Source organism: Ornithodoros turicata, chromosome 3 (assembly GCF_037126465.1).
Source record: "Ornithodoros turicata isolate Travis chromosome 3, ASM3712646v1, whole genome shotgun sequence".
Classification (NCBI taxonomy): domain Eukaryota; kingdom Metazoa; phylum Arthropoda; class Arachnida; order Ixodida; family Argasidae; genus Ornithodoros; species Ornithodoros turicata.
Window position 1 is genome coordinate 686,923 of NC_088203.1, and position 26,237 is coordinate 713,159.

Sequence of the window (26,237 nt, forward strand, 5' to 3'; positions counted from 1 at the left end):
TGGAATCCGACAAGCTCATTGGCGCGAGGCGTACCGCCCATGCATACCGCAGTTTAAAACTATACCTGTCGCTCAACCGAAACCACAGCCCCACAGCCCCAACAAGGCAGTCAAATTACAACGATCAATGTCGTGCGATTACGCGTAAGTACTATACTTTACCAATGCTCAAGGCTCTCAGTCATGGGCAGTTTTATCAACATTATTGAAAGCATTTCGAAAGGACCCTGTTGTACGGGAAAAAATTGTACTTTTGTCTCACGCAGAGCCCATAGGCTGAAGGAGCTTTCTAATTTCGTGGCCACAGAATATGAAGGCGTTCTGAAACTGTGGCTCGAGTTAGGAGTCCCGGTGGATGCCGCAAGAGAGAGATTCGATAAGGCGACGGATCACATCCGTCATATGGTTGCCGACCTGGTCGACGGCGAACAGCGAATGCGTCAGCAAGTGCTTGACAGTATCGTCGATTACAAGAAACAAGCGACGATGCTTCGGGACCTACTTGACCTTCCTGTGCTGGAGGCGAGAATTTACAAAAGCTCTTTTACTGTGACACTTAAATGAAGCGGGGCTGGGTCCACTTTGGGAGGTTTCTTTGTCGTTATGGGCACCCCAATGTAAACTTGAGGCCCAGGCTCTACCCCCTCCTTTTCGTTTACCTTCATGGGCCAAGCCCAACGACTGCATATCTTGCCCTATGTGTCCCAGTGAAGCAGGCTGTAAAACATGACCGTGGCTTGCAAGAAGGTTAGAGTACAACCTAGGACCGACAATATACAGACATAATGTGAAACCTGAGTGGCAAGGCATTTGGGTATACCCGAGCCAGTGCATTGCTAACGTTTTTAGGGGAGATCCTCCCTGGAGTCTTAATTGTCAACTGGGCAACCTGGCATCAAAGTAGATAGTTTTTGCGATGGTAGTATATTCAGAGTTCGAGGTAACTGGTTACTTTTGCGCTGTGGTAACTTTCAGAGGAATTTGTTTCTTTTTCAGGTAACTTTGACAAATTAACTTAAGCTAAGTTCCAAGTTCCTTTTCATTCACTTTGCACTCACATCCACATTTTTTCTTGATTTTCTCGCCTTCTTTCCGGTTCGTTCCTGGCATTTTATGCCACAAACCGTGATACTCAACCTGTGACAGTATTCTATTCAGGAAGTAAGAACTGCTGCCATTGAAGTGAAGCTGAACCATTTTGCGCCTGCAGGCAGTAAGATGTAAAGCGTTGGAATTGCTGGACATAAACAAAAGCATCTAAGCGTGTTGTGCCCCACCGCAGGCAACTCAAGCCTGTGTAGTGCTATTTTGTGTCCGAAGTAACTTGGAAGTAACTCGTTCTTTTTTTAAGCAACTCCATAACTGCGAGTTACATTGCAGGCTGCAGGACTTGGTTATGAACTTAGTTACACTTTTCACACGGTAACTTAACTCGTAACAGGTTCTTTATGACGGGTAACTACTCGATCTATGGGTAGTAGATTTACCGATCCCAATGTTTATGCACCTTTATTGCCCACACCGTACAGTTAGATGAGAATCAGACCCCACTTGCCAAGGAGGAGATCCTACGTGAAGAACTAGAGCGGCTGGAACACATGAAAGTGGAAAGACTAAGACTTCACAAACAGCTCCGGCTGTCCGAGCGCAAGCTTTGTCAGAGACTCGCGATGGCACCGCACGGCTTTGTGCTCAGAGAAGACAGTGTACCAACGGAACAAGATCTCCGAGATATCGAGGTTCATATCGGCATGCTGAAAAAGGAACAGGTAAGGCCGCGTCCCGAGAAAATAATTGCGGACATATTTTGAGAAAAGCCTTTCGAGTTCCGGTTTTTCCAGCTTTAATGGCAGCGGGAATTGTCGGTAATTTCCCGCGCAGGACAGAAGGACAAAGTTCCTGTCTACTCTCCATAAGGACATTCTGGACCTGATGACACTTTTGGGGGCATCGCCAGAAATGGACAGTCAGTTGGACTTGGAAGACGTGTGCCTCACGCAGGAAAGGTTGACACTGGCAAAGTCCCACCTGGCCAAGGTACTGCAGTCCCGTTAATTGAAACCCTCTCGAAGGTGTACGAAGGGCCATCCGAAAAAATTTCGCTTCGAGACGTCCGACGAAAGTGTTTCTGTCAATTTACCAAATAGTGCGAGAGGTTTTGATGTGCACGATTTGTTTCCAAGAAAACACTCTCGTAAACATGGCTCCGCGTATTCACCCTTAACTAGCCACTCCGGGCATAATGACACCGATGACATTACAGGGGCAGCTCGTTCTGATTCGCTGTTCAGTGGAAGTCAGCACCCTGCCCCCTTGCTGCAGTAAACCAGTTTTGCCGGTTCCCTCGGGAGAATTTGGGATAGAAGGAGCGGCTGAATCATGACTGAGCCATGAGCGATGCTTTTTCGGAGCCTCAAAGAACGAAGTAGCAGACGACATTTCTCTGAACCAGTCGGCAAGCATGGCCCTTGTAGCATTGGCACGAGGTCCCAGGCACAGACTGGTACTGCTCTCCACCACCATTGCACGCAGTTGCATTTTGTTGCGTACTTTCAATTCAATTTTTGCGATAGTTACGACTAGAGCCCAGATTTTTAGGCACAAAAAAATGCGGGCTACAAAAGGCGCTAAGAATCTTGATTTTGGACACTTAAAATGGCATTATAGGCACGATAAATTGACGAGTTTTTTCATCTGTAGCGCCAAAAGCGCCAAAATAAAAGTGTATAAATCAGTTTTATTTGCAGGAGCAGCACCGTAAATGGTGGTTGCGACTGTTTTCCTAATATTTTGCTGCACAAAATGCGTAACTTATTGATGATACTATGGTCAAAGGACAATACTTCTAGCCACTGCCACTGATTCCACGACACTCCTTGGGAGGGCTTGTAGCGTGCAGCACATACTGGCGATATTCGAGCATCGGAAGCTTTAGTGAGACGCTAAAATTTCTTGGTTCTCCAACTTTTTAAGCTTCGCTTTCTAGATTTCGTTGTCAGCGTTACCATGAGGGCCTCAATAGTAGCAAATATGAGGGATCAATTCTGATCACACTGGACGCGATGTGACCTTCGCTCGTGTACCTGAGGAGGGGAGCTTGTTAAGGTCTTGTACCTACCTTCAAACGCAAAACCCCCTTGTTAGTAAAAAAAAAAGAAAGAAAGAAAGCTTCGGGACTCTTCTACAGGGTTAGTCTAGCAAACGTTACACATTTTGAGTGGATCGTAAAAATCCAAGACGGGGGGTTTAGCCAACCCCAAACTTAATACTGAATAGCAGCGCCACAACTGGCAGATTCAGACCCTTTGTGGTCTTCTCGTCTGCTTTGTTTCTGATCTTACGAATGTCCCGCAACATTCACAACCCGTGAGAGATTCTACCGTATAAATAGGGTTCCGGGTTTTTGGAGTTTATTTCTGGGCAATACCGTAGGATGTTTTTCGGAGTTGATTGCTTTTTTTTTTTTTTTCAAACAGTTTTTTCGGAGTGTATGATTTGCTCAGTTAATATCCGGATTTCAGAGAAAACCTAACGACGCAAGCACCGTTGCGCATCAAATTATGCTTCTTTTTTTTTTCTAGTCCCCCGTCAAATTTACTAACACATTAGGCTGTATACAAAGAAACACGTTGCATGTACAGAAAAGGCAATCGAGGGATTGAAGTGAACCCTGGGTCACCCCAGAGATACGGATAGTTGTCCAAAGTACGTGTTCGGGTCTCATATTGGCCAGTTGCTCCGTCACTATTGGCCTATGTTAGAAATAGCCGTTAATTCCAACTGTAGAGAGTCACTCTGAGTAGAGTAGCCACATGAGAGCACTCTGAGATATGTTTGTAGCGGACCATGATTAGAAATACCCAGGTTTGATGGACGGCCTTCTGTTTGCACGCAGCTCCAGGTGATGAAGCAAGAAGCTGAGGAAAAGCGTCGTCGCCTCGTCGAGGAACTGTACCTGTACTGGGAGAGGTTAGAAACCCCCGAGTCATATCGTGGAAGCTTTCTGGAAAAGCACCCCAGTCTCAAGATGTCTGATATCGGAGCGGTCAGTTCCTTTTGTTCTGCATAATCCAATTTCGGGGATTTCTGTGGCTAAGGGTCGATTCACACGATGCAACTTTAGTTGCGCCACCAAGATGCACTGTGTGTCAATCACACAACTCCGCCTTGCAAGCGCGACCAATCAGGATGACTTCCATGTGTCAGTTATTGCAGCTGCAGTACGTGAGACGATGAAATTATCGCTGACCAGTGGAAATTATGCAAAGTCAATTATAGCAATTAACGAAGATGGGTCGCCTGCCAAAGTGTGGAAAATATTGATCTTGGAGATTGTTTAGGAAGGAAAGGTTATGTGCGCGTCATCACGATCCTTCACAATGGTACGTACGAACAACTGGGATTAATTCTTTTTTTAGGACACCGAGTGCAAATGAAGTAATCGCCCTTCCTTCAATTTCGCCTCGGGATAATACGGCCTATCTTTATAGTCCCATCAGGGTTGAAACCATGTCAGTCTACTCTGCTTTTGCAGATGGTAATACTACATTGACAACAGTAAATATGTGGGTTCTGTCGCTAAAAGTATGCGTCTTCGAGGATCATATATCCGACATAATCACCTTTTGTTTCCAGCTGGAGGAGGAGTTGAGACACTGTCAGGCTCTCAAGCGCGAGAAGCTGGCACAGTTTGTGGATCACCTGAAACAGGAACTCCTCACGTGGTACGACAAGTGTGGCATTCCCGAACGGGGAACAAGACTGGAAGGCGCTGGTCAGTAATCCTACTCTTTTGACTCGTGTCAAACCAGACCACACAAACAGTGCAAAGTTCCATTGAAGGAGCAGTGCCAGACCATAAATATTAAGAGTGTAGCATTACCGTATTGTGGACACTTAGGGCGCGACTTTTTCGGGTTATATTTTCGAGCAAAATTGGGGGGGAAATACCAGGTTACATATTGGTTCAATAATTCGGGTGCAATCGGGTTGAACTGAACCTGTTCCAACCCAATTCTGGTTGAATCAGGTTGGATCAGGCGTAAATCTTTGGTTTAATCGGCTTAATATGCGTGACGCTCCAGTAGACACAGGGTATCAATATTTAGTCTAAGCACCTAAGAGGCAGCAGGGTCTCTATTTTGACAGTTTGTATGAGCGTATTTATGCAATTAGAACATGGTTTCCAAAGTTGCGTGATAGTTGTGACGACTTGGGATTCCCCCGGCCCAGCAGTTTTCGGGGAAATATGGGGTTGAACCCTGTTTTTCCCGATTTGAAGCGGGAGGTAAATATCGGACATAATTGGGTATAACCCTAAAAAGTGATGCCCTATGGAGCGTTTGTTGAAACTGTGTCTTTTTCAGAATACAACGACAGCTACTTGGAGTCTCTGGAGAAGGAGCTCCGTATGATGAAGAGCTTCCACTCTACGCACGAGACTCTTTTTGCCAAAGTGGAGAAGCGTGAGAGACTCTGGTCCAAGCTGAAAGAATTTGAGAAGCGTGCCAGAGACCCGTCCCGTTTCAATAACCGTGGGGGTGCACTCCTCCAAGAAGAAAAAGAAAGGAAGAGACTTCAGAAAGAACTCCCAAGGCTGGAAGATGAAATCCAGGCGTACATGGAGAATGCCAAAGAGACGGAGGATTCCATATTTAATGTCTGGTGCAATGGCTTTACTTCTCACATGGAAGCCCAATGGGAGGAGTACAAGGAGGAGAAGGAAAATGAAAAACAGGTATACATATACGTCACTCAAAACACAGTCAAACCTCGTTACAATGAAATGTGATACAACTCAATAATTGTCATAAACGTGCAACGGGGTGCAGTGCATTTTTAACCACCAACTAAACGAGAGTTTTCATTCATTCACGCGTGTGATTGGTCCGCCAATTGCGCATTTTTGCGCCACACGCAAAGTCCCGCTACAATCTGGTACAAAAAGTGGAAATGTTGAACTTTCTGTGCCACTGTGCACCGATTTCGATTTTTTTCCCCCCCGTTTTGAATAACAAAAGTGCAAAAAAGAAATCTGGGCTTATACTGGCTTGAGTTCAAGCCATCCGAATCTATCTGTTTGATCCAGTCCCACTCTAGCAACCTGCGGTATGGTGCTGTCACATGGTTCTACTTGTACTTGTGGTGATACGATCGGTGAGCGTGGTCAAACACGTATTACAGAACTTACGTGGCTTTGGAGTTGTTGCAATTGGTTGATTTCTTTGTTGGAACGTGCCCTTACTGGTTGATATAGCTGAACATGGCTGGAGAGAATGCGTCTCTTTTGTGTCTCTCAGTAGAGAGAGAGACACAAACACAGACTTCCCACCACCACCACCACCACCACCACCACCACCACCACCACCACCAAGAAAAAAAGAAAGGGTCTGGATCCGCCCCATACACCATAGAAGCCTTTCTTGCAGTTAATACCGACATATTTGAGCACTGCAAGTAAAACTGATTTTTTTCTGATGAAGCAACTTAGTTAGTACGACCAAAGCAGCAACGGTCAAACAGTACGCAGTTGGTGCTCATTATGGTTGATGCGTTTCTCTGTCCTTCTTAGGCGAGACAAAGGAAGCAGCAGGAGACGCCGTTCACCACAAAGGGCACCAAGAGGCCAGCTTCAGCCACACCACTACGCTCTGTGAGCAAGGTGTCCAGATTGGGCATGACTGTACACAATTCTCCCAGGGCGAACACACCTGCATTCAAGAGATCCACGCTCAGGAGATCTAAAGGAAAAACTGTAGGTGTCCGACGAGGTTCAAGAGGCACTAAAATGAAAAACAACTTGCTCTCAAATGACACTATGTTTCAGTTAGCACAATTGAAACAAAATTCGTTGACAAAATGCCACCGTTTAGAAGAAAAACTCTATGGAGACAGAGCGATCTTTGGCGGCAACGAATGGATTCTCAGGAGCAAAGATCGGTGACAACCAATTACGCAGCAGGAGAAGCGCATGCATACCTATCGTGGATGTGTGGATTTCAAACGGGTCCGATCATAGTGTTCCGTATATGCGCGGCGTTATGCGAGCCGCTGGATTTTTCGATACCAACTCACTGAATTGTAGCCTACAACAGTTCTTGCAATGTTCCACTGACAACATTTATTTTCGCATCCTTGGAACGCCAGTTGGCTCCGCAACACGCACTATGTTTTTCGCCAGGACTGCTCCGTGGTGTGGCACGCTCATGTTCTACTATAAACACCGATGATGCACGAGCTGTTCACTGCTTAGCAGCCGAGTCGAGAAAGAGTCCGGTATAATTTTGATTGTAGCTTCGTAACGGAATCAAAGTTTAGAATTGTGGTAACAAGCGCAGAATTAGCATTGCGTGTAACGTTATTTGAAGCGTTATTTTTGCACTTTAGTGCCCCTTTAATGGCCTCTAGTGTCTGCTATGAAAGTCCCCACCTGTTTCTGTTGGGAATGCGAGGATCTCGCATTTAACGAACGTATACAATTTAACTCTCAAATTGTGACGGAAATAGTTTGTGATGAGTCCGCAGTTTTCACTGTTTTGAACAGTAAGAAAGTTGATTAGCGTAAAATGGTAATCGAGCAGCTCGTCAGAATTAATCCTCTTGTCACGCGTCCGCTTATCTGCACTCTGAAATCTGCCAGTGTATCTTGCGGCAAATTTTGTTCGCAATTTTAAACTCGCTCTGCATTAGGAAATTCAAAGTCTCATCCGGAGCTTATTCCGTAGCAACCTTTGAGGCGCGCTGCAACTAAGGGGACGTCACAGCCTTCCACCTCTAGGGGGTTGTTGAGAGGCGCCAACACTACGTCAAAGAAGCTGCAAGAGACCAGCATCACAAGCGTGGCCTCCTACAAGGAGTTCCAGGTATGGTCAGCATGTTATGTCATAAAAAACACCTAGCTTCTGTTCAAACTGGTATAAGGTCCAACCTGTCTGAGCCTCGTTCAGCAATTGGTTAGATTGGGGCGCCATGGCAGAAGCCTCGCGATAATGCTGCGCCATCTCTTAGGCGAGAGCGGAGGCTTGGGAAGTGTCCTCCTATTGGCTGGCATCCAGGGGTTGGATCCCCACTCCCTCTTGGTCAGCAAACGCAAGGATAGTCATTGAAAGCAAGGTCCGTGTTACGTTGTGTGGAATGCCGTCATAAAACCGATCACAGTCAGAAAGTATCACGTACTATTTCTCGTCCTTCAGACAATCTTTCATACCACTCGCCAAAACCGAGTGCAACTCACTCCCACAGAACATTGTTGACATCGCAGATCTCGTAACCTTGCGCAAGGATTTACTTTCCTATTTGTTTCATTAATAACTTTGTTGTCACGTAGATTTCCTTGCTAGTCTACTGCGGACAGTGTATTATCGTTATTGCTTCGTATTACTATCGTTATTATTATTATAATTCTCGTTTATTCTCCTTCTAAACTAATAGTGCGCAACGGCTGTTAGGTTTTGCTGTATCGTGTGCCCATGTAATGACCCCTAGTGGTCTCTCGGGTTTTGGAATAATAAATGAATAGATAAAAATAAAAATGAGGAGATTCACACGAGGCAGGCTGCATGAATCATGTTGACTAAAATGACTGAAAGAACGAAAACAGTTATCAACTGAAAATTGTTACACCCCAGCTAGTCTGTGCCCTCTTCCTTCTCAAATGTGCAGTTCATCCCTCTCTACCATACATGATAAAGAGAGACCCTTCTCTCATAATAGGTTATGCTGGGTGAAAAATCATATCATCATCTAATGGGAACACCACTGCAGTATTTCACAATCATCATCATCATCGTAATGATGATAAATAATTCATTTTCAAAGTTGCCCTGTGTGTTGAATTGTGCCTTTTCTGATTATTGGAATTTGATTCGCCATCTGAAGAAATTATACGGATTTGATTCAGTGTTTTCTGTCAGGGTTCAGTTTTGGTTCCTGTCCCAAATTATCTGTGGGAGACTTATATTTTTGTAAAGAAAAAAAAGTGAGGTTGACTCGACAATTTTCAAAGTTGGATTGAAAAAAAAATTCTCAATTAAAAATTGTCCAAAGCCTTCGTAAATGGCGGAAAAAGTTTCCTCCAGCAAGTCGCCAGTTTGAATTTTTTAGGTGAAACACCCTGTAGTATATATATATATATATATATCTTGAAAAGTTGGAGTTGGATCGGACGGCTACGTAATTATAGTTGTGGCTTTTAGCTCTTTTGTCCCGAAGAAGGCGGAGCTTCCGCCGTAACGTAGGCATCCTCCCTAGCTTTTATGATTTTTAAGTTTTAATAAACCCCTTTTTTGTTACTTCCCCTACTTTCGTCTTCTGTCTCCCATTTATTTCAACTATATATATATATATATATATATATATATACTCATTGAACGATGCGACAGCACCAGAGGACACGTGTTTCGCCGTGTTTGCGGCTCGTCGGCCCTGGGTAGCTGCGCATCGTTCGGGATTGGCAAACCTTTTTTCTCTACGTGCAGCCATAGAAGCCATCTTAACTGTAAGTTTGAATTTCAAACACGTCTAGCATCATTTACTTATTTTTTTAATGGCTTTTCCCCCTCTTTATATATATAGAGATTAGTTGCTTAGAAGGGCGGTTGACCACGAGAATGAAATAAGTAGGAAAAATCAGAAGACGACAAAGAGCTTACAGGAAAACACAAAGGGGAGTTTATTAACACATATGGGGATAGGGGACGACGTTTCGGCAGTCAGCGCTGCCTTCGACGGGACAGTCGTCGAGTCCCGTCGAAGGCAGCGCTGACTGCCGAAACGTCGTCCCCTATCCCCATATGTGTTAATAAACTCCCCTTTGTGTTTTCCTGTAAGCTCTTTGTCGTCTTCTGATTTTTCCTACTTGTATATATATATATATATAGCTCACTGATATCTGTATATACCACAGTGCATTGTACATATCATCAATCATCGGCCATATGTAAATAAATTTCTGTATATAGCGCCAAGTGTGCTACAACGCGACAAAATATGTCCTTTAAAAATGATAGAACCCCAGTGCAGGGGACATGAAAAGATGACACACACACAAAGCACTGACTGACTGACTGACAAACCTTTAATGGAACAGACACACGCTTATATACACTACCGCTCTCACTGACCCCTAGTGGAAGCCGAGGCAACATGCTGTAATCAAACCTTTATCACTAGAGCCCGGATTTATAGGCACGAAAAAAAACTCGTTTTAGGCACCTATAACTGGCCCTCCGATTTAGGCACTAAAAAGGGCATTATAGGCACTACAACTCGTCCTTTTTTTTCATCTCCAGTACTGAAAGTGCAAAAACAAAGTGAATAAATCAGTTCCACCTGCAAGAACAATACCTTAAATGGGAGTTGCGACTGTTTGTCTAATCTTTTCGCTGCATGAAATGGAAAACTTGTCCGTCCTACTACGGTCACGAGGCTTCCAGCCATTGCCTGCATTTGACGGCACTTCAGAAGAACTTGTCACGGCCAGCATACGGACAATATGCGAGATGGGCTTCGAGCATCGAAAGCTTTAGTCGCAAATTTCTTCGTTGGAATTTTTTAAGCCCCGCCTTCTAGATTTGGTTTTCGGCATTACTGCGTGGCTCGCAACTGCTAGCAAATATGGTGATGGAGTCTCCTCACACTAGACGGAACATCATTTTCGCTCGTGTGCCTCACTGGCACTGACTGCAGGAAAGGGGGATAACATCCCTAAAGGTTGCCAAACTGCGGGGATTGTACCTATTTTCGTGCCTCACATCTCCTCCCCAGCATTTTACCGTGCGTGAAATTAGTTTAAACAAAAAGGAACGTGGAAACTAAAAAGTTCTTTTAGATGTAAGCACGCAACGGCGCTCAGAGTTCTAGGTTTCGACAAAACAGTTACGAAACGTGCCTATATCTTATAATAGTGACCCAAGGAACAAACACTCAATTCTGGAAGACAGAGAAAGCACGAGTAAGCGACTGGACTGAGTAACCAGGGAGAAACTGATGTTCTGGGGCTGGAACAACATAGAAGGGACAGATACAAACAAAGCCTCAAATGTTTGAGTAACCAATTTTGAATTCCCAGCTTACGTTCCAGTATCTTTGAGATAATTGCTTCTTTGATGCGATATTGATGGTTCCAAAATGTCGTGCCAGGTGACTCATGTCAATTTTGCCTGCAAAACGGACTGTCGCCACTTCTCAAACGCCATTATAGGCATTTTTCGATGTTTAGTCGGAGTCTTAGGTACCTACTACAAAATAGGCACCAATGTTGGAATAGGCATTTATAGGCATTATCAAAACCCCCATAGCTGGTTCCCCAACACCCAGTTCGTGCTCCTGTATTGAAAAGGCACAATTAGGATTGCACAAAAAAAAAGGGCATTTGCCTAGGAATCCGGGCTCTACTTATTGCGCAACAAGAGCAACCGAGCAAACGCCACCCAAGAACCCGTCCTCCTGTTGGTTTTCAATGAATTGCCCAATTTTATCAGTCAAGTATCTGCTGTGTTACAGCTATGCCGCGTATCTTCCAACAGGTGTAGTATTTTCCCAATTGCACAAAAGTTCTTGCTGCATACGTAATTTCGGAGAGAACCGTATCGTATACAGAAGTAAGTGATACTTTGATACTTAGTGGTGGGGACCCAGGGCATTGGCCCCGTTTGTCACCACCCCTCTTAAATCCGGCACTGTCGGTACGTATCTTCGAGTTCCAGATGCCCTAACTTTTGAACCGAAAACCTTCGAGACCATTTTTCAGTTTCTCCCCGGAACGAGTTCTTTTTTACGGGTAACTTCTAAATCTATGATTTGAAGCGCCTGTTTTTGCGCTATTAGCGACGCATGTTCATTACAGTGTGTTATCCGAACGCCTACAACGAAAAGAAACTTAATGCTTCAGACCTCAGATGCGACCAGAGACCTTGTAGGAGCCACTTCTACTGCGCTCACAGACTCGCAACAGCATTGCCTGGCATTGCGCAACACCAGTGATGTAACGGGGGCCAGCAGCACAGCCCACATAATTGCTCACTCCACAGGAGAGTGCGTGCGGGAGAGGAGGAATGCGGAAGGGAAACTTGAAGCGCGGGCTTCTCACAAAGTGGAGCGATTTCGCCCTGAAAATTTTCTGGCATATTAGTTTCTCGACGGGAAGAATTGTTTCGAGAAAATAAATTATGGGGGGGTTCGGGGAATTTCATAGTCCCTTTAACAGAGTGAGTCCCATAGACATTACGCTGAGGTGATTCCGCCTTAACTGGCAGGCCACTGAGGATTAGAAAGATGTAAATTATGTGTCAGATACTCAGCGATGGACACAAGTGGGAGATGTGTCCCATCATCCTCATAGTCGCAAGATTGTGATAAATTGGAACACCTCTTAGGAAGCAATCTCTCATTTCAGGAAGCGCTGGCAGATCCAAAAGTGGGTGACCCCATCACCAGCACGTTTGTGCGGTTCACCAGCGATACAGGTGTCCTGTGCATTTTAACTTGAAAATAACTTTTATCTCGTTTTTAAACTGCCTCTTTCCTAATCCTAATCGAAAGCCTAGCGCGTTCTTAGTCAACTACTCACGCACACTGGCGAAAATACTCAACCGCATAGTCCGTCTTTGCTCTCGTCGGCCCGCATTAGACACGGAGCGACACTTATTTACAGAATGTTTCTCTAAGGTTGCACGATTAGGAAAGAGGTTTATTTAATACCTGACCTCAGTAAGCTGTTGGCCAGAAATTTGAATGGATGTTGGGTATCGCAGTTGGGTAAACAGATGAACCACTTTCTAGATAGGCATAAAAAAGCTCTTCTTTTAACAGCCTCCTCTCCCTCCTTCGCTACGTGGATATATATATACAGTCACAATTTGGCCCATTCTACGAATTCAAGAACGTGCAGATGATTGCAGCTCACCTGGAAGCTGCGCACCTAAATATTTAGACAAAAAGTGCGAGACGCTTTTCAGAAAATCACTTTTTGAGAAAGATGGAGACCGTGTTGATCTTTATTTTCAAGTTTTCTAATTTCGTACGCGGGGACGTTCAATCGCAACTTGCAGACGGTGATATTTCTTCTCCATGGCGACGACCACTGAAAGCATATTCGCGATTGGCTACAGCTGTTCAAAACACGATCTTGATTGGCTGACTCTTAATTGTTACGTCACGTCGACGAGCGTGCGGGCCTTCTGTATCTAGGTGGTGTTGCTCCAGCGAGCAGTCATGGGAAGCAATAAAGGACTCTCGGAGGAGGTCCGCTTCCAGTTGGGTGCTTATTTGAGTCTGTCCATGGAAAGAACAAATCCTTGACTCCTAGAATCCTTGTCTACGTGCGCATCCTCCCAATTGAGAAGTTTCTAGGATAGTGCGCATCTTTTATTATTATATTCATTCTTTTATTATTATTTATTTTATTATTTGCTCAGAACTGTCTATGTGTGTCGTTTCATTTATCGGAAAAGATACTCCCGTCATCTGCTTTGCTCTTCTCCGCATTGTCCCGGAGACACTTCCGCACCTGAAGTGTCCCATTATGCGTAGTAGCCCAGTTTAAAGGAGCATGGAAGTGACATTTAACGTGATTCAAAGCCCCGGTTTCATCTGTGAAGCTGTTCACAAGGAGTCATCGCAATAAAATTTACAAAAGACAGTCGGAGGAAGCAGTCGCGGACGAGCCCTGGGTGACGTAGAAACTGCTCAGTGTCTTCTTTTTTCGCCTCACGTGCCGCTTATACATGTTTGAGCTGTGCCGTTGGACGTCACGTGCCGTATCTCACGACAGCTTCTCGTGCGTCAATGCGCTATTTGCAAGAGGATAGAATTTCATAAAGGTGCGCGGAACAGAGCCACTTCGACGCTCCTTTCACCTCTATTTTGACCAGCAGACTCTGGATACTTCTATCACAAACGCACCAATGTGTGGGGCATTTTAAAATAAACTTTTTTTTTTGTGGAGCACGTTCCGAGGGAGACGAGATTAAAGATATAAGATTTCAGCCAATCCCCCCCCCCGAGCTAGATGTACGAGAAAAAATGGCTTATGTCGCGATATGTAAGAGAGAACTCGTCATTACAAATGAGAGTATTACAAAGACGCAACTTTTCTCTCTGATTCCGTCAGCATGTTCTGGACACGCATCCCATTTGAAACGTAATTAGTAGAAGCAATGACGCGGTTGAAACTTGTCAGACAGAACAGTGTGCAGCAATTGAGCAGTCATTAAAGGGGGCACTAAAATGCAAAAACAACTTGCTCTCGAATGAAAGTCTGCGTTTCAATTAGTAGTATAATGCGAGTAGAATTAGTTAACACAACGATACCGTTTAGAAGAAAAATGCAATGACAACAGAATCGTCTTTGGAGGCAACGAATGAGATCCCAGGATTCAAAGATTGACGGCATCCGATGAGACAACAGGTGAAGCACTGGAGTACCTATCATGGACGTGTGGATTTGGAACAGGTCCGATCGTAGTGTTCCATATATGCGCGTGATGCACGCTGCTGCATTTTTCGATATAGATTCATTGAAGTGTAGACCACAACAGTTTTCGCGAATGTTCCACCGACAATATTTATCCTCGCGTCTTTGGACAGCGATGCTAGTCTGCTTCGCAACGCGCACTATGTTTTTCGCCAGGACTGCTCCATGGTGTGGCACGCTCATGTTCTACTATAAACACCGAAGCACGAGCTGAAACGACGTTCACTGCTTAGTGCCGAAGCGAGAAAGAGTCCGGTATAATTTTGATCGTAGCTTCGTAGCGGAACGAAAGTTACGAAATTAACGCAGCGTGTAACGTAATTTGAAGTGAACTCGTTTTTGCATTTTAGTGCCCCTTTAAATGACTTAATGGTTTTATTGCCACAGCTAGAAGAATACCTCCTTCCTCTCTATTGCGTTGCAGGAAGTGCTCAACAGCACGAAGAGAGGGATGTCCCGCAGTACGTTGGTCCCAAAGACTGAACCGAGAATGCACCGGTCTGCTGTTGGAAAGCAGATGAGCCTTAAAAGGTGCCCGCGGCAGCTGCAGTTCTGAGTCGACACTGAGTCGCATTTTTATATTGTACATTTGAGAGCTTTAGATTATAAAGGGTTTTATCTGGTAAAGTAATGAGTGTAAGTAATGCCACTTTATTAATAAACCTTTGTGGTGGTGTACTCGACCCTGTTCGACGTGCGTTACTCCGTGCTTTTCTGCTGGGCAAGTTTTAATGATATAGAGTTTGTGATGAAATTTTTTTACTCACGAGTGCTATTGTGGATTACACAGAACCATTACCATTAAGAAACTCTTTGGTGAGCAATTAGTTGCTACTAAAGATGGCTTTTGGTTGCACATTTACGCTTCTCCGTATTTATACGATCTACTATTATATCTGTGAACGATTGTACCATCCTGATAAAAATCCGCAACATTGTTCCAAGCTGCTCCACAACTAGCGAGGGGGAGTTGCTGATTGCAGGTAGAGATTGTAGAGGAAACAAATCTATCAACAACAAATCTAAGAAGTTGAGCATTCCTTTTGCAACGGTGGAAGCACGTACCTTCTTGCAACTGCAAGGGCACATTAATAGTTAAGAATAATTCGGGTGTAATCGGCTTGAACTGAATCTGATCCAACCTTAATTCTGGTTGGATCAGGCGCTCGGGTTATCTTCGGCATAATATGCAACACACCCATAGGCAAAGGGTATCAATTAAGTCTAAGTCAAATTAGTCTAAGCATCTAAGAGGCAGCAGGTTCTGTCTTGACAGTTTGTGTGTATTAGCATATTTACGCATTTACAACACAGTTTCCCAAGCTGCATGTTAGTTGCGATGACTTTGGATTCGCCCAGTCCAGCAGAGTTTGGGGGAAAACCGGGTTGAACCCGGTTTTTCCCCGATTTGAACCGGGAGGTAAATATCGGGTATAATCGCGTATAACCCTACAAAGACGGACCCTATTAATAGCGTGGCCTAGTTCCGGCACAAACTTGAGAAATTATCGTGAAACGTTTCCAGGCTGCTGTCTATCCTTGTGCGCGCTTATTTTTTTCCTGCATTGGCGAGGTAAGCATCGTAACCGAACGTCGTGCAGTCTCATTTTGTCATTAGTAGGGCCCAGAAATTTAGGACCCCAAAAAAGACCAAAATGGGCAATGAAAAGCAAAAACAGGCACATTAATCTGGTACGCTCTTTGGCTTTGTTGGTGTTTCAGAATGCTCCCTACATCAAGGAAAACTTGATTGTTTGCTTGAAAGGCCCACAGAGGCCAAATCTTTGGTTCAGCTGTGCGCGAAGCATACAGTAACGAAAAGCAAAATGCAGCACTCAGTACGCGCTCGAATTTACGCCTCTAAAAAAAAAAAGGCTCTTATAGCATCTAAAAATTTTAAAACGGCTGCAATTCAATAGAGTCGATAAAAATGCAGTATTTAGGCGGTTCTAGCCATTTATAACCAAATGCCTAAGACGCAACGCAACTTAATTCGAAACAGCCAAAGTGGGGCCTATAAACATACACGCCTGCTGGAAGGGCGACTTTTGAAGTCTTAGTACTAAGGAAAACAAATGAGTGCGAGGAAAATGGGACATGACTTGACCGTGGTTAAGGGCAGGCCCTCAAGGAGTCAATGGCGATGAGGATATGTGGTGACATAGGCCTCAAAAGGGCTAGATGGAACACTTCTTTCCTTCACAACGTGTCCTGTATACTTGAGTGACTTTTTCGGGTTTCTCCCCACAACAATTTGGGTTAAACCAAATTTCTTCCAGAATACCAGTCGCTATGAAATCCTCAAGCGACGTTTCCACTGAAGACAAACAAAGGTCGCCATGTGTAACACAATGGGTCACTTACGTCCCAGAAATATGCCCGTGTGTGTCAGCACGCTCTATGCCTTCATAAGTGCGTGAACCCCACACGTTCACTGAAGGAGTCCCCAACACATGCATCGCTGAGAACCAGTGGTGCAGTGCAGCAGACTCACTTGCCATCTTCATGCGTGTAGAAAAGTTTCATTCCAGGTGAGAAAAAGTGATGTGCTCTAGGATCAAATTTATTGAATATGAATTGTAAGGGGTGCCTTCGTGGGAGGCTACTAAAGGGATGTTCACGTATGTTCCATTCCTCCTGGGACACTGACCTCAGTATGAAATCTATAAGGCCAGACCAAAAACAGGTTTCATCAAAAGAACTAATGTCTTGAACAAGCACCCTGGACCACTACCCGACTGCTACATAAATAGTACCAGGTAACTGCCTCCCGCTTCATTCCGACAAGAGGGTTTCCATAGGCTCCGAAACATCAGTGTGCTGTACATTTTCATTCGTTGTGTACGCCATGTGTATGTTCCCGGCATTTGGTCAGTCTTGGAAAGAATCTAAATCTGTTTCCCCCAGAATACTTGGCTGCCCTGCTACAGTATTTAAATTTATGTTCATGCGCTGTACTTAAGAGTGATCTGCAGTAACCCAGCATGGAATAAATCTCAAGAGCTTTTATTTTTTACAGACGCTACGCCGTGTAGCCGTAGCTCTCAATCACCTTCTTCATAGGCTCCAGTTGCTTCGCCAGCTGCACCTTTGCCTCCGCAAAAAGTTTCTGAAATTCAAACAAGCTCCCTTATACAACCCACTATCATGCTCCTTGAGCTGCAGATTTGGAGGACTCCTCTCAGAGATTTCGTTTTGTTATCACAAAGCACTTCAAACAATGTAGGTATACAAACATCATGGAAAAGTTGTTGAAATGGCATCCATATCCCAGACACTTACCTGGTCCCTCTTCTTGTTCTTGTAATAGAGAGCAGATTTTGCCTTTCTCTTGAGTTCCAGAGACTCTATGACATTAGAGTACTTCCAGCCAACCTCATGTCCCAGCCGTCCAAGAGTACAGTACTGCGTTAGAATTATTTCTTAGAGCGTAAAAATGTGCCGATTGCCTTAGATAATAAATGGCTCCATTCAGAACTAATGTCTCATTTCACTGACATTCAATGTAGGTAAGGAAAGAAATGCATCATGAAGTGAGCTTTAAAGGACCATTCTCCCTCCCACAATTCTTCAAACAGGAAGTCCCTGCTGGTCTCAGGATGGTGTGGCAGAGAGAGTTGGACAGAATCAAACATGATGAAGACAAACACAGTCCCTCGCTGAGTTCATCACATCTTAGACGCTCTGTACTGCGTGCCACAGAAAAAAAAAAAAAATTCTACATATCGTAGTTGGTGAGATACAAGCCCTCGAATACACTCGAGAGCAAAGTGGAGTTGCGTCGCCTCAGAGGTGGACTGCAATGTCAGAGCAATGCCAGTTTCATGGCGTTTACTCCGAACCGTATTCAGTAGCCCCATTTGTGGTCGTTTAGCTGTCGGCTTTTGCGTACATAGGCACGCGTCACCTACACTGCGTATCTGAAAAATTGTGGCGCAAGAATTTCCACAAAAGAGATGACTTTCCCGGTATGGCAGGGAACACGCCAGGCGTCTAGTAAGGGCGCTGCAGTCGCCCGACAAAATTTTAGTGCAACAGGGCCGTTTTCTCCACTTATATTACACTCAGCACCATGAAACTTTCAATACATGTTCATATAGATGCAAAGAACTTATCAGAGATAATGTGGGATTGATCGTAATAAAATTGCGGGTAAGCGCGTACGAGAGCATCCCATGAAAAGAGGCTAACAGACCTTCCGTCTGGGGTTGAGCCTGAGCACTCTGAGTGCAGAGGGGACGACCATGCGCTTCTTGCGATCATACGGAGGAGGAATGCCCTCAAACATCTTGAGGCGGTCCAGAGCATTGGCTCCACGCTTAGTCTTATGGGGTAGCATACCCCTGACAGTGCGCCAGAAGATCTTGCTGGGGGCCCTGAAGTGATACGGGCCTCGAGCAGGGTTCACGTTGCATCGCTTGCGAAGGAAAGACAGGAACTTCACTGAAAAGACACTATCTTCATACTCATGATCGAGAACATTATTGCGCAGCACACTTACGCTTGTTCCTGAAGAAACTACCAGATATACAGATCCCTTCACATCGTACTACAACCACCTTCTGCCCTGAAAAATAACACCAGACAGACTTCAACCCACTAAGTGATCCAATACCTCCGTTTATTAAGCAATCTAATCAGATGGTGATGCATGGTGAAGGTGAAATCACGATATTCATACAAGGTGTTGTATCATCACATCGTCAGCGTTCGTAATTGCAAAAAGTTAACGGGTCGCACCTGTCAAGAGTGTCTTGGCGACTATGGCAGCGAGACGGCCGAGCAAATGGCCTTGGCCGTCTATCAGAATCGGCTGAAATAGACCATATTTCGATTTAGCACACACAGTGCACCACGGCATTCTACAGCCGAAAGATTTCTATAGCACCCCATGAACAGCTTAAGCCTAGTGGCAAAGGTTTACCGGCAATTTCATGCCACCAAACAAAAAACCTCTATAGTCACGATGGGCGTTTCGAGGACAATTACCGTAGGATGTAGGCAATTCCTCGTTTCGAAATTACGATAACAAAATGAGAGAGAAACAAAAATAACGCTTTCACCGAAACATGTTCGGCGGCCACGTGAAACCAGAATAATGCTATGTATTCCCGCAGAATAGCCACATGCTGCAAACGACGCTTTAAGAACGATATGTAATAAGCGACCGATATCCTAAACATCAAAATATTCAAATATTGTGGCCAAAAGATGATGAGAATATCAAAAGAACGAGAGCACAACGTACCTTGCTTGAAAACCCAGTCATGTTGACCGGAAGAAAGGAAGAACGAAACGGGGTTCTCTACCTTATGTGGTGGAAATGCACAGAGTTGCCGACTGAAATCGGATAAAAGTTCCCCTAAAGAGTTTTTATTCGAAGAGATGAAAATCAAAACTGATGATACCTTCATTTTATCATGCAACATCTTCTTATATTACTCATTACATTGATAATATGACGAGATCGACGCACCGAAGCACGGCACGGACCGCACGGACGAAAGGGCCACAGTGAGGGACCGTGCGACACCTACAGGGGGCGCGCTGGATGGATCACAGTCAGCCGCCGGCTCTAAAGCGAAACGCACCGCCTCGAAAATATTGTCGCCACCGGCGTGCCAGCTCGGAAGACCTCTCATTGGCTGCGCATTATATGTATAAATATTTGGATGCTCATTGGTCTAAAAAACTGGCGTCAGTTTCCTTCGCGCTGATTGGGCGAGAGTCATTTGAGTGAGGAGCGAGCATCCGAACGCGCGAACCGCTCAACGGAAGCAGTCGAACGGAGGAGAAAGAAGAACGACAGAGAAGACATCGCGTCTGTCCGGCCATGCGTGTTCTCTTGGACTGCAACCGTTGTGCACGCAGACGCTACGGGGTAGTTTGAGGGCATTGAATGCTTTAGATTTAGATTGTGGCGAACTGCTAATGTGAGAACGGAATGGCACATCCACCCCATCATCACAACAGCGGGAAGACGAACATGACATGGAATCCGCCTGCACCTCCAAAGGACGCAGAAATCGTCGGAGAGGAAGTCTGCACTCTTTCCGACGTACTGCAGGTGAACGGTAAGACAAGTTTGATTACTTTTTTGTGACTGAAGGAAGTAATGCAGGTTTATCACGTTAAGTGTATTACGTACAGCATTTACGAGTCACTCGGTATGTTAGCGGCGTTTCATTGTGCAGTGCATTGCCGTAACTTGTACGTTTCTGATATGCCGTTAATCAAAATATGTGTGGTTATGCTAGTTGCCCCTCATGCGCGTCTCAGCCGTTCATTCACTGTGATCTACAAACATTCGTGACAAATGCCTTGGTGTTCAAATACGAAATCAAGATAGATTGCCTATCATAGCAGTGATTTTCGTGCAGAGTTACTGATCATCAATGTATTTTTTGTTTTGTTTTAGTTCTCCCGCAACCATCGGCAACAACGACGCACATAGCTCAGCATTGGCTTTTGAACGGCCCTTGGATGTCGAAGTACTTAAAGCTCCAGTGAAGCCTGTTACAAGACGTAAAAAGATATGTACTGTAGCTTTTTCGAGGCAGTTCCCGAGGACAAATAAAGTTGATTTGTCATACACCATTGCTTTTTGATTGTCTGCTTCGGGACAGCATGATCGTTGCTCTACAGCAAGACAACAAGCGCCGAAGACAAACGGACGAGTCTGGGGGGGTAGGGGGGGACGAGAGGAGAGACAAAAAACCCGAGGAGAGAAGGGGAAGGAGGTTGGGAAAGGAGGTCGGTCTGCGCATGCGCACTGGGCCCCAGCTTTTTTCCCGCGCAGCAGCTCGGGGACGCTGTGAGTGGCTCCTCGAGATCACGTGGTTTGGGCGCCCGCCATTTTCCCTGGACCATTGCGTAAACGGCAGCTTCCGGCGGATGTCACAGTGATCACACCCTCCTGGCCCATCTTTTGTCTCCCAGTTTCCGAACCCTGTTCTCGTACCGAAGTTTGCTTTTTGCTTCCCGTCCCTCAAAAGTCGCCCATCCCATGTCTCCCAACACCTCCTCGTTGGGTGTCATCCCGTGCGCCCCAAGTGCCAGTCTCCCCACCCCTCGCTGGCTAGCTTCCATAAACTGTATAATGCCGGCATTTATGCTCAGTACCGCGTTTGCAAACGTGATACCTGGTACCATTACAGACTTCCACACCCTTCTGATTACTTCATATTTATTGTGCACCCACAAGACTTTGCTTTTCATGATCGACGAGTTCCTCCTTGTTTTCTTGTCTAGCTCTTCTTCGTGGTCTTTTAGGTAATTCTTTTCGTCCGATAGCCACACCCCCAGGTATTCGTAATTTGAAACAGTTTGTACCTCCGTGTCCTGCACAAAGAGCGCATTGTACCTCATGATTGCTGATTTGTTGCCACTGAACCTGAGTCCCAAAGTCTGACCGGTTTTTACCTTCTGAGCGCCATTTTCTAGTATGTCGCTGTCTCCGTTTTGTATATTTGATGTGCATATTGTCCAACTGTCTCCTATTATTTCTTCTACCGTTTGGAGGGCTCTCTGGAGTCTGGCATTTTCGTCATCTACTTCGTTGATCTCTCATGTCAGCTTTTCGATCACTTCGAGTTGATGTTGGTTCTGATCTGCGAGGCTCTTGACCTTCTCTTCTAACGTCTTTATATCTTCTTTAGCTTGCCTGGCTTCGGCTGTTTGGGCTTTTATGGATCTCTCGAGAGTAGCGAATCTCTCACATAATCCACATTCGAATGGTTCTTGTGAGTGCTGTGCTTCGTCGAACGTAGCGAAGCGCGTTTCATCGACGAACATCCAGCGGAAGCACTGGCCACATTGAATCAATTTGTCCAATTGATCCTGATTCTTCTTTTTCCCCATTATGTTAAGCTAATGTCACTTACTGGAAGAACGAGAAAACTACTGACCTGTCGGAGACTTCAAAACTGCGCGCTCCCGCACTTCTGCGTCGTGAAGTCGCTCCTTAGACTCGTGTCAATTCTAGGCTAGGTGGCGCAAGCTACCGCCCGCTCCAAAGGGCAACGTTGTGGGTTGTGGTTGCCACGACCTACTCTATACTAGAGACCTGGACAGCTGGCGATCCCCTATGGGAGAGACGGGTCACGGGTTAGTTACGTTAGTGACCACCGCAAGCGCCACATAGCATTATTGGGGAGAGGGAATCACCCTTGCCACCGCCTTTAGTCTGCTACGCAGGGTTACACACCTACAGGCTGTTGCTAAGCACGCGCTATTATCTCTCTTATACTGCTTCGTCGTTGTCAACACAGCTTACCATACATCGCCGCGGTTTCGACAAGTCACGTGGTAACGAATAGTGCGAGCTAGCGCCAAATCCCATAGCCAAGCGGCGATTGCCAGAACTACTACCCCGGTGCTGGGAGCATTGCGGATGTCCAGGTCTCTAGTATAGTAGTAGGTCATGGTGGTTGCAAAGGGAAAAGCCACGCCATAGTCAGTATCCATCCAATCCAGCAAAATTGGCGCTGTTTTGGTTTTTGCAAACGGGCAGTGTCGCTCGTAAATTGTCATTCACTTGTGAAACTGGTGCAAAAGCTTTGTGATGGACAGCCTTAAATCCATATCGCAGGTGAGTATCGCACGCACGTTTGAGGTGCTCCTCAAACTGAAGGAAATGTTACCGCTTTCTGCTTCCTAGTCTCCCGTACTATTTGTCTCGTATATTTGTTAGATATATATCGAGAAATACGTATGCGAGTGGTTTGTCTTTTATACTGTCACATACTAACCTTTCAGGCCTGTTTCGTATCACTGCCACAAAAGCGAAATTCATCGGAAACATCAAAAGTGCTGGATGTTGGCATTAGGGACACCTTATACCGCGAAACGTGGACACGTTTGGAAAATGAAATATTGGTATGTCGTCTTTCTGCTTTTCCCATTGAGGGGCAGTCAAAGCGCAAAGAGACACGTTCTTGCGTTGGGAATAATGTCATATAGTGCGAGAAAAGAAACAAAATTAAAAGTGGACGTCTCCAAGACATGAACAACATATTGTTCGCATCCTATCAGGACCTGTGTTTTATCGATACGAGACAATTTTTCATTGCGGGATGCAAGTATGGAAGGCAATCGCTGACGAGGCTCGCAGTGAGTAAAGCGACGAAATATTTTCACGAAAATAGAGTCCACGTTCAGGACCGAGGCTGAGATGCTCCATATAAAAAATCCGCAGAATTGCTCATCTGCTCTGTTGATCAAAATGTGTTTTGTTTCTACTGCAGAATGGAATGGCCACTGGTAATGGTGTAACACCTTTAAAAGAATCCAGAAGTAGAAAAATTGATATTGCACCAAATATCTTAAGCATAAATAATTCTACCAGTAGATAGAGAAGAAATTTTTAAAGACTCCTTCACTGTTGTCACGAGCCATGGGACAACAGGGATTGTTTGCAAAGTGGGTCGTGTGGTCCTGCAGCTTGTCATCTCAGTCATTGTATGGAACACTCCATAGTTGGATGACAGTGACTTCCTGTCATATTTTGTAGCAATGCCAAAAGGATGCACAAGCAGACGCACTGAATGCCATGGTAGACTTCATTCGAAGGTCAAATCCGGGACTACGAGACAGGAATCAAGTGCCCTGCGGAGCTCTCGTAATGGGTAATGTGTGAATTTCAATCGCAGAAGGGAGTTGCAACGAGTCGCACAAAGCCCGCGTGTCAGCGTAAAGAATATGCTTAATTGCTCCATCAGTCTAACGTTAGCTGCGTTTACACGAATATGACGTAAGTGTATCGTATCCAGTTGTTCCATCAAATCTGCCCATGTAAGCAGGCTGATTCTCTCGGAGAGTATACCGTATTCAATCCGCTAAACATGCGGATGCGCATTCGGATTGAACGTGCGCATCCAGGGAAGAAGAGAGGACTATGGGAAGGGGAATTTGCTGCTGGTCAGTAGAGTTGTCCGCTTGACGAAAGTCAGGTTGACAAAATGGCAATATTAGGGAGTTCCCTCCATTTTTGATGCATAGGTTAGTCTACGCTGACAGGAGCAGCGGAGTTAAAGCTCAAGTACGCGCGAAAATGCGGCGCAGACGCTCAAGGTGGAAAGGCAGCATTTGTGGCAGTGTGCCTCTAACTTTCGAATATGACACAGCGTGGCACAGTCTTCGCCCTGGACTCGATGGACATCCATATAAACATCTTCTTCTTAGTGGTTTCGACTCGAGTCGATACACCTGTGGCATATTAATGTCAGCGCAGCTATTGGGACTCTATTTATCGTGTTCTCACCCAAAAATAGGACTTTAGACGGTGTGCGGGCTTAGTGAAACAACATCTAGCATCTCTTGAGAGGCCGAAATGTTGCTCCTGCGTGCCATCAATTAATTCGTTCAAATTAATTATGCGAGGACAAAGAACGCGACAATCACCATTGAAAACTTTACCGGATTTCCTTTGGTGAGAAAATTTCCGCAGCTGCTGAAGAGCAGTCTTTCAGGGGTGAACATGTCCGACCACACGGCAGTCTTTGGGCACTTGACATCCAGGCTGAAGGGTTCGGTCACCAGGATGGTTTCTTCGCTCCAAGCCAGAGATTGCAACTCGATATCAAGTATGATGCAGAAGGTCATTTCTGACATCTTGGAGGTAAATATACGATTGTCTTCCGATTTTTAGAATACATATTATAGATGCCACGTAGTATTCCATGTTGCGATATTCTTAAAGGCTGTCGTGAGTGACGTGGAGATGAAGAAAAGCATATGCACCATGGCAACACTATCTGCTTGGCACAAATCCATCACGGAAAAGGTACTCAAATGCGCGATAATTGCGACAAAAAAATGAATCTGAACCCCATTTTACTCCACAGATGGAGCGGTCCCCTCGGAAAAAAGCGAAACGGTCGTGCACTCTAAACGATCCCATGGTGATAATAATTGAAGAAGTCGAGGGATTTAAGCCGTCTGTTTTGCAAGATTTTATTTTGATTTGCAGGTGACTCACTTTGTGAAATGTATGTACGGTCGGGCGCGTTTCTTACGGTCTTGCAGCGACAACTGTTTGTGTAGGGTCGTACATATTTTTGTTTATTTCATAGAATATCTACAGTATCAAAGTAGGGAGGTTGTGAGACGATAGATTGGAAGATAAAATGATTCAAATATTAAATTGGAGTTATCGATAGGTGGACATGTACAGCGCTGGACAAAAGTGTACGGGACATGCTCAGAGTGACACGCTAGTAGCAAATGGAACCGTACCCAGTCTCCTGTTTGCTTGTCGATACGTTACCATTTGCTGCTAGCATTTCACTCCGAGGAAGGAATGTGTCGGGGCATGTTCCGTAAACTTTTGTCCAGCACTGCACCATAAGTTGTACGTACTTACGAGGGAAAAAGAACACTAACATTATTAGACAGGCTGTTCTACCGTAAAACATCTGTTCGACACAATTTTTAAAAAGTTGTAGTCACTCTCATAGTCAGGTGGTGATGAATATTGGGAAGAATTTTGGACAGTCTGATTATAATATACACTCTTAAAAAAATTATGGGAAAGCCAAGTTTCCTTGTACATGCAGAGGATAAATACTACGCCCTTCATTTCTGTGCCACTTTTGCATCATTTTGAATTTTTTCCATTTTGCCAGTTAAACCTACAATTAAATCAGGAAGTACAATACACAAACATTTCTTCGACCTTTAGAGGAGCATTCTTTCTAATTAACGCTAATTTCGGGGTATGATTAGATCGTTTTAGATCTCTAGAAAAAAAAGGCTCCTAAATATT

General features: G+C 45.0%; 3 protein-coding genes, 1 long non-coding RNA gene and 1 other non-coding gene across 7 annotated transcripts in view; 3 read left to right on the top strand and 2 right to left on the bottom strand.

Moving 5' to 3' along the window:
* The first annotated feature begins 18 nt into the window (after nt 1-18).
* On the top strand, nt 19-15,156 carry LOC135387783 (protein regulator of cytokinesis 1-like). 2 transcript variants are annotated; one of them, XM_064616911.1, is made up of 11 exons: nt 19-144; nt 267-522; nt 1,530-1,769; nt 1,882-2,037; nt 3,896-4,045; nt 4,636-4,774; nt 5,367-5,737; nt 6,572-6,754; nt 7,725-7,862; nt 12,395-12,464; nt 14,898-15,151. In XM_064616911.1, exons 1-11 carry the CDS (start codon nt 128-130, stop codon nt 14,954-14,956), a joined length of 1,779 nt encoding a protein of 592 aa, XP_064472981.1. In that variant the 5' UTR covers nt 19-127; the 3' UTR covers nt 14,957-15,151. The 2 variants fall into 2 exon arrangements, with proteins under 2 accessions (XP_064472981.1, XP_064472982.1); XM_064616912.1 differs by lacking the exon at nt 12,395-12,464 and having other exon boundaries at nt 21-144; nt 14,898-15,156.
* Nucleotides 15,157-17,460: 2,304 nt separating this feature from the next.
* Nucleotides 17,461-19,793, bottom strand: LOC135387791 (large ribosomal subunit protein uL13-like). Its single transcript, XM_064616922.1, has 6 exons — nt 19,722-19,793; nt 19,214-19,286; nt 18,975-19,040; nt 18,669-18,916; nt 17,756-17,878; nt 17,461-17,582 (listed from the first exon to the last, which is right to left on the bottom strand). Exons 1-6 carry the CDS (start codon nt 19,740-19,742, stop codon nt 17,496-17,498), a joined length of 618 nt encoding a protein of 205 aa, XP_064472992.1. The 5' UTR covers nt 19,743-19,793; the 3' UTR covers nt 17,461-17,495.
* On the bottom strand, nt 17,648-17,722 carry LOC135390226 (small nucleolar RNA SNORD34). The gene has a single exon (XR_010421788.1). It is a non-coding gene; the product is annotated as a small nucleolar RNA SNORD34 (small nucleolar RNA).
* Nucleotides 19,794-20,072: 279 nt separating the features above from the next.
* On the top strand, nt 20,073-21,070 carry LOC135387792 (uncharacterized). The gene is made up of 2 exons (XR_010421253.1): nt 20,073-20,547; nt 20,892-21,070. It is a non-coding gene; the product is annotated as an uncharacterized LOC135387792 (long non-coding RNA).
* Nucleotides 21,071-22,901: 1,831 nt separating this feature from the next.
* LOC135387790 (origin recognition complex subunit 3-like) overlaps nt 22,902-26,237 on the top strand; it is a 33,958-nt gene continuing 30,622 nt past the window's right edge. For both annotated transcript variants that reach the window (XM_064616921.1, XM_064616920.1), the window contains exons 1-6: nt 22,902-23,063; nt 23,231-23,350; nt 23,985-24,099; nt 24,943-25,091; nt 25,173-25,256; nt 25,318-25,442. In XM_064616921.1, the coding sequence (XP_064472991.1) occupies nt 23,037-23,063; nt 23,231-23,350; nt 23,985-24,099; nt 24,943-25,091; nt 25,173-25,256; nt 25,318-25,442 (620 nt within the window). In that variant the 5' untranslated portion in view covers nt 22,902-23,036. The remainder of the gene's footprint in view (nt 23,064-23,230; nt 23,351-23,984; nt 24,100-24,942; nt 25,092-25,172; nt 25,257-25,317; nt 25,443-26,237) is intronic.

Excerpts from the sequence above, each read along its gene's own strand:
- LOC135387791 (XM_064616922.1), bottom strand. The coding sequence starts at position 19,742 with ATGACTGGGTTTTCAAGCAAG. Across the intron at positions 19,041-19,213 it reads CGCCAAGACACTCTTGACAG|GGCAGAAGGTGGTTGTAGTA; the intron begins GTGCGACCCGTT and ends GTTATTTTTCAG. Across the intron at positions 18,917-18,974 it reads TAGTTTCTTCAGGAACAAGC|TGAAGTTCCTGTCTTTCCTT; the intron begins GTAAGTGTGCTG and ends GTGTCTTTTCAG.
- LOC135387783 (XM_064616912.1), top strand. Across the intron at positions 523-1,529 it reads TTGACCTTCCTGTGCTGGAG|TTAGATGAGAATCAGACCCC; the intron begins GCGAGAATTTAC and ends CACACCGTACAG. Across the intron at positions 5,738-6,571 it reads AGAAGGAAAATGAAAAACAG|GCGAGACAAAGGAAGCAGCA; the intron begins GTATACATATAC and ends TGTCCTTCTTAG.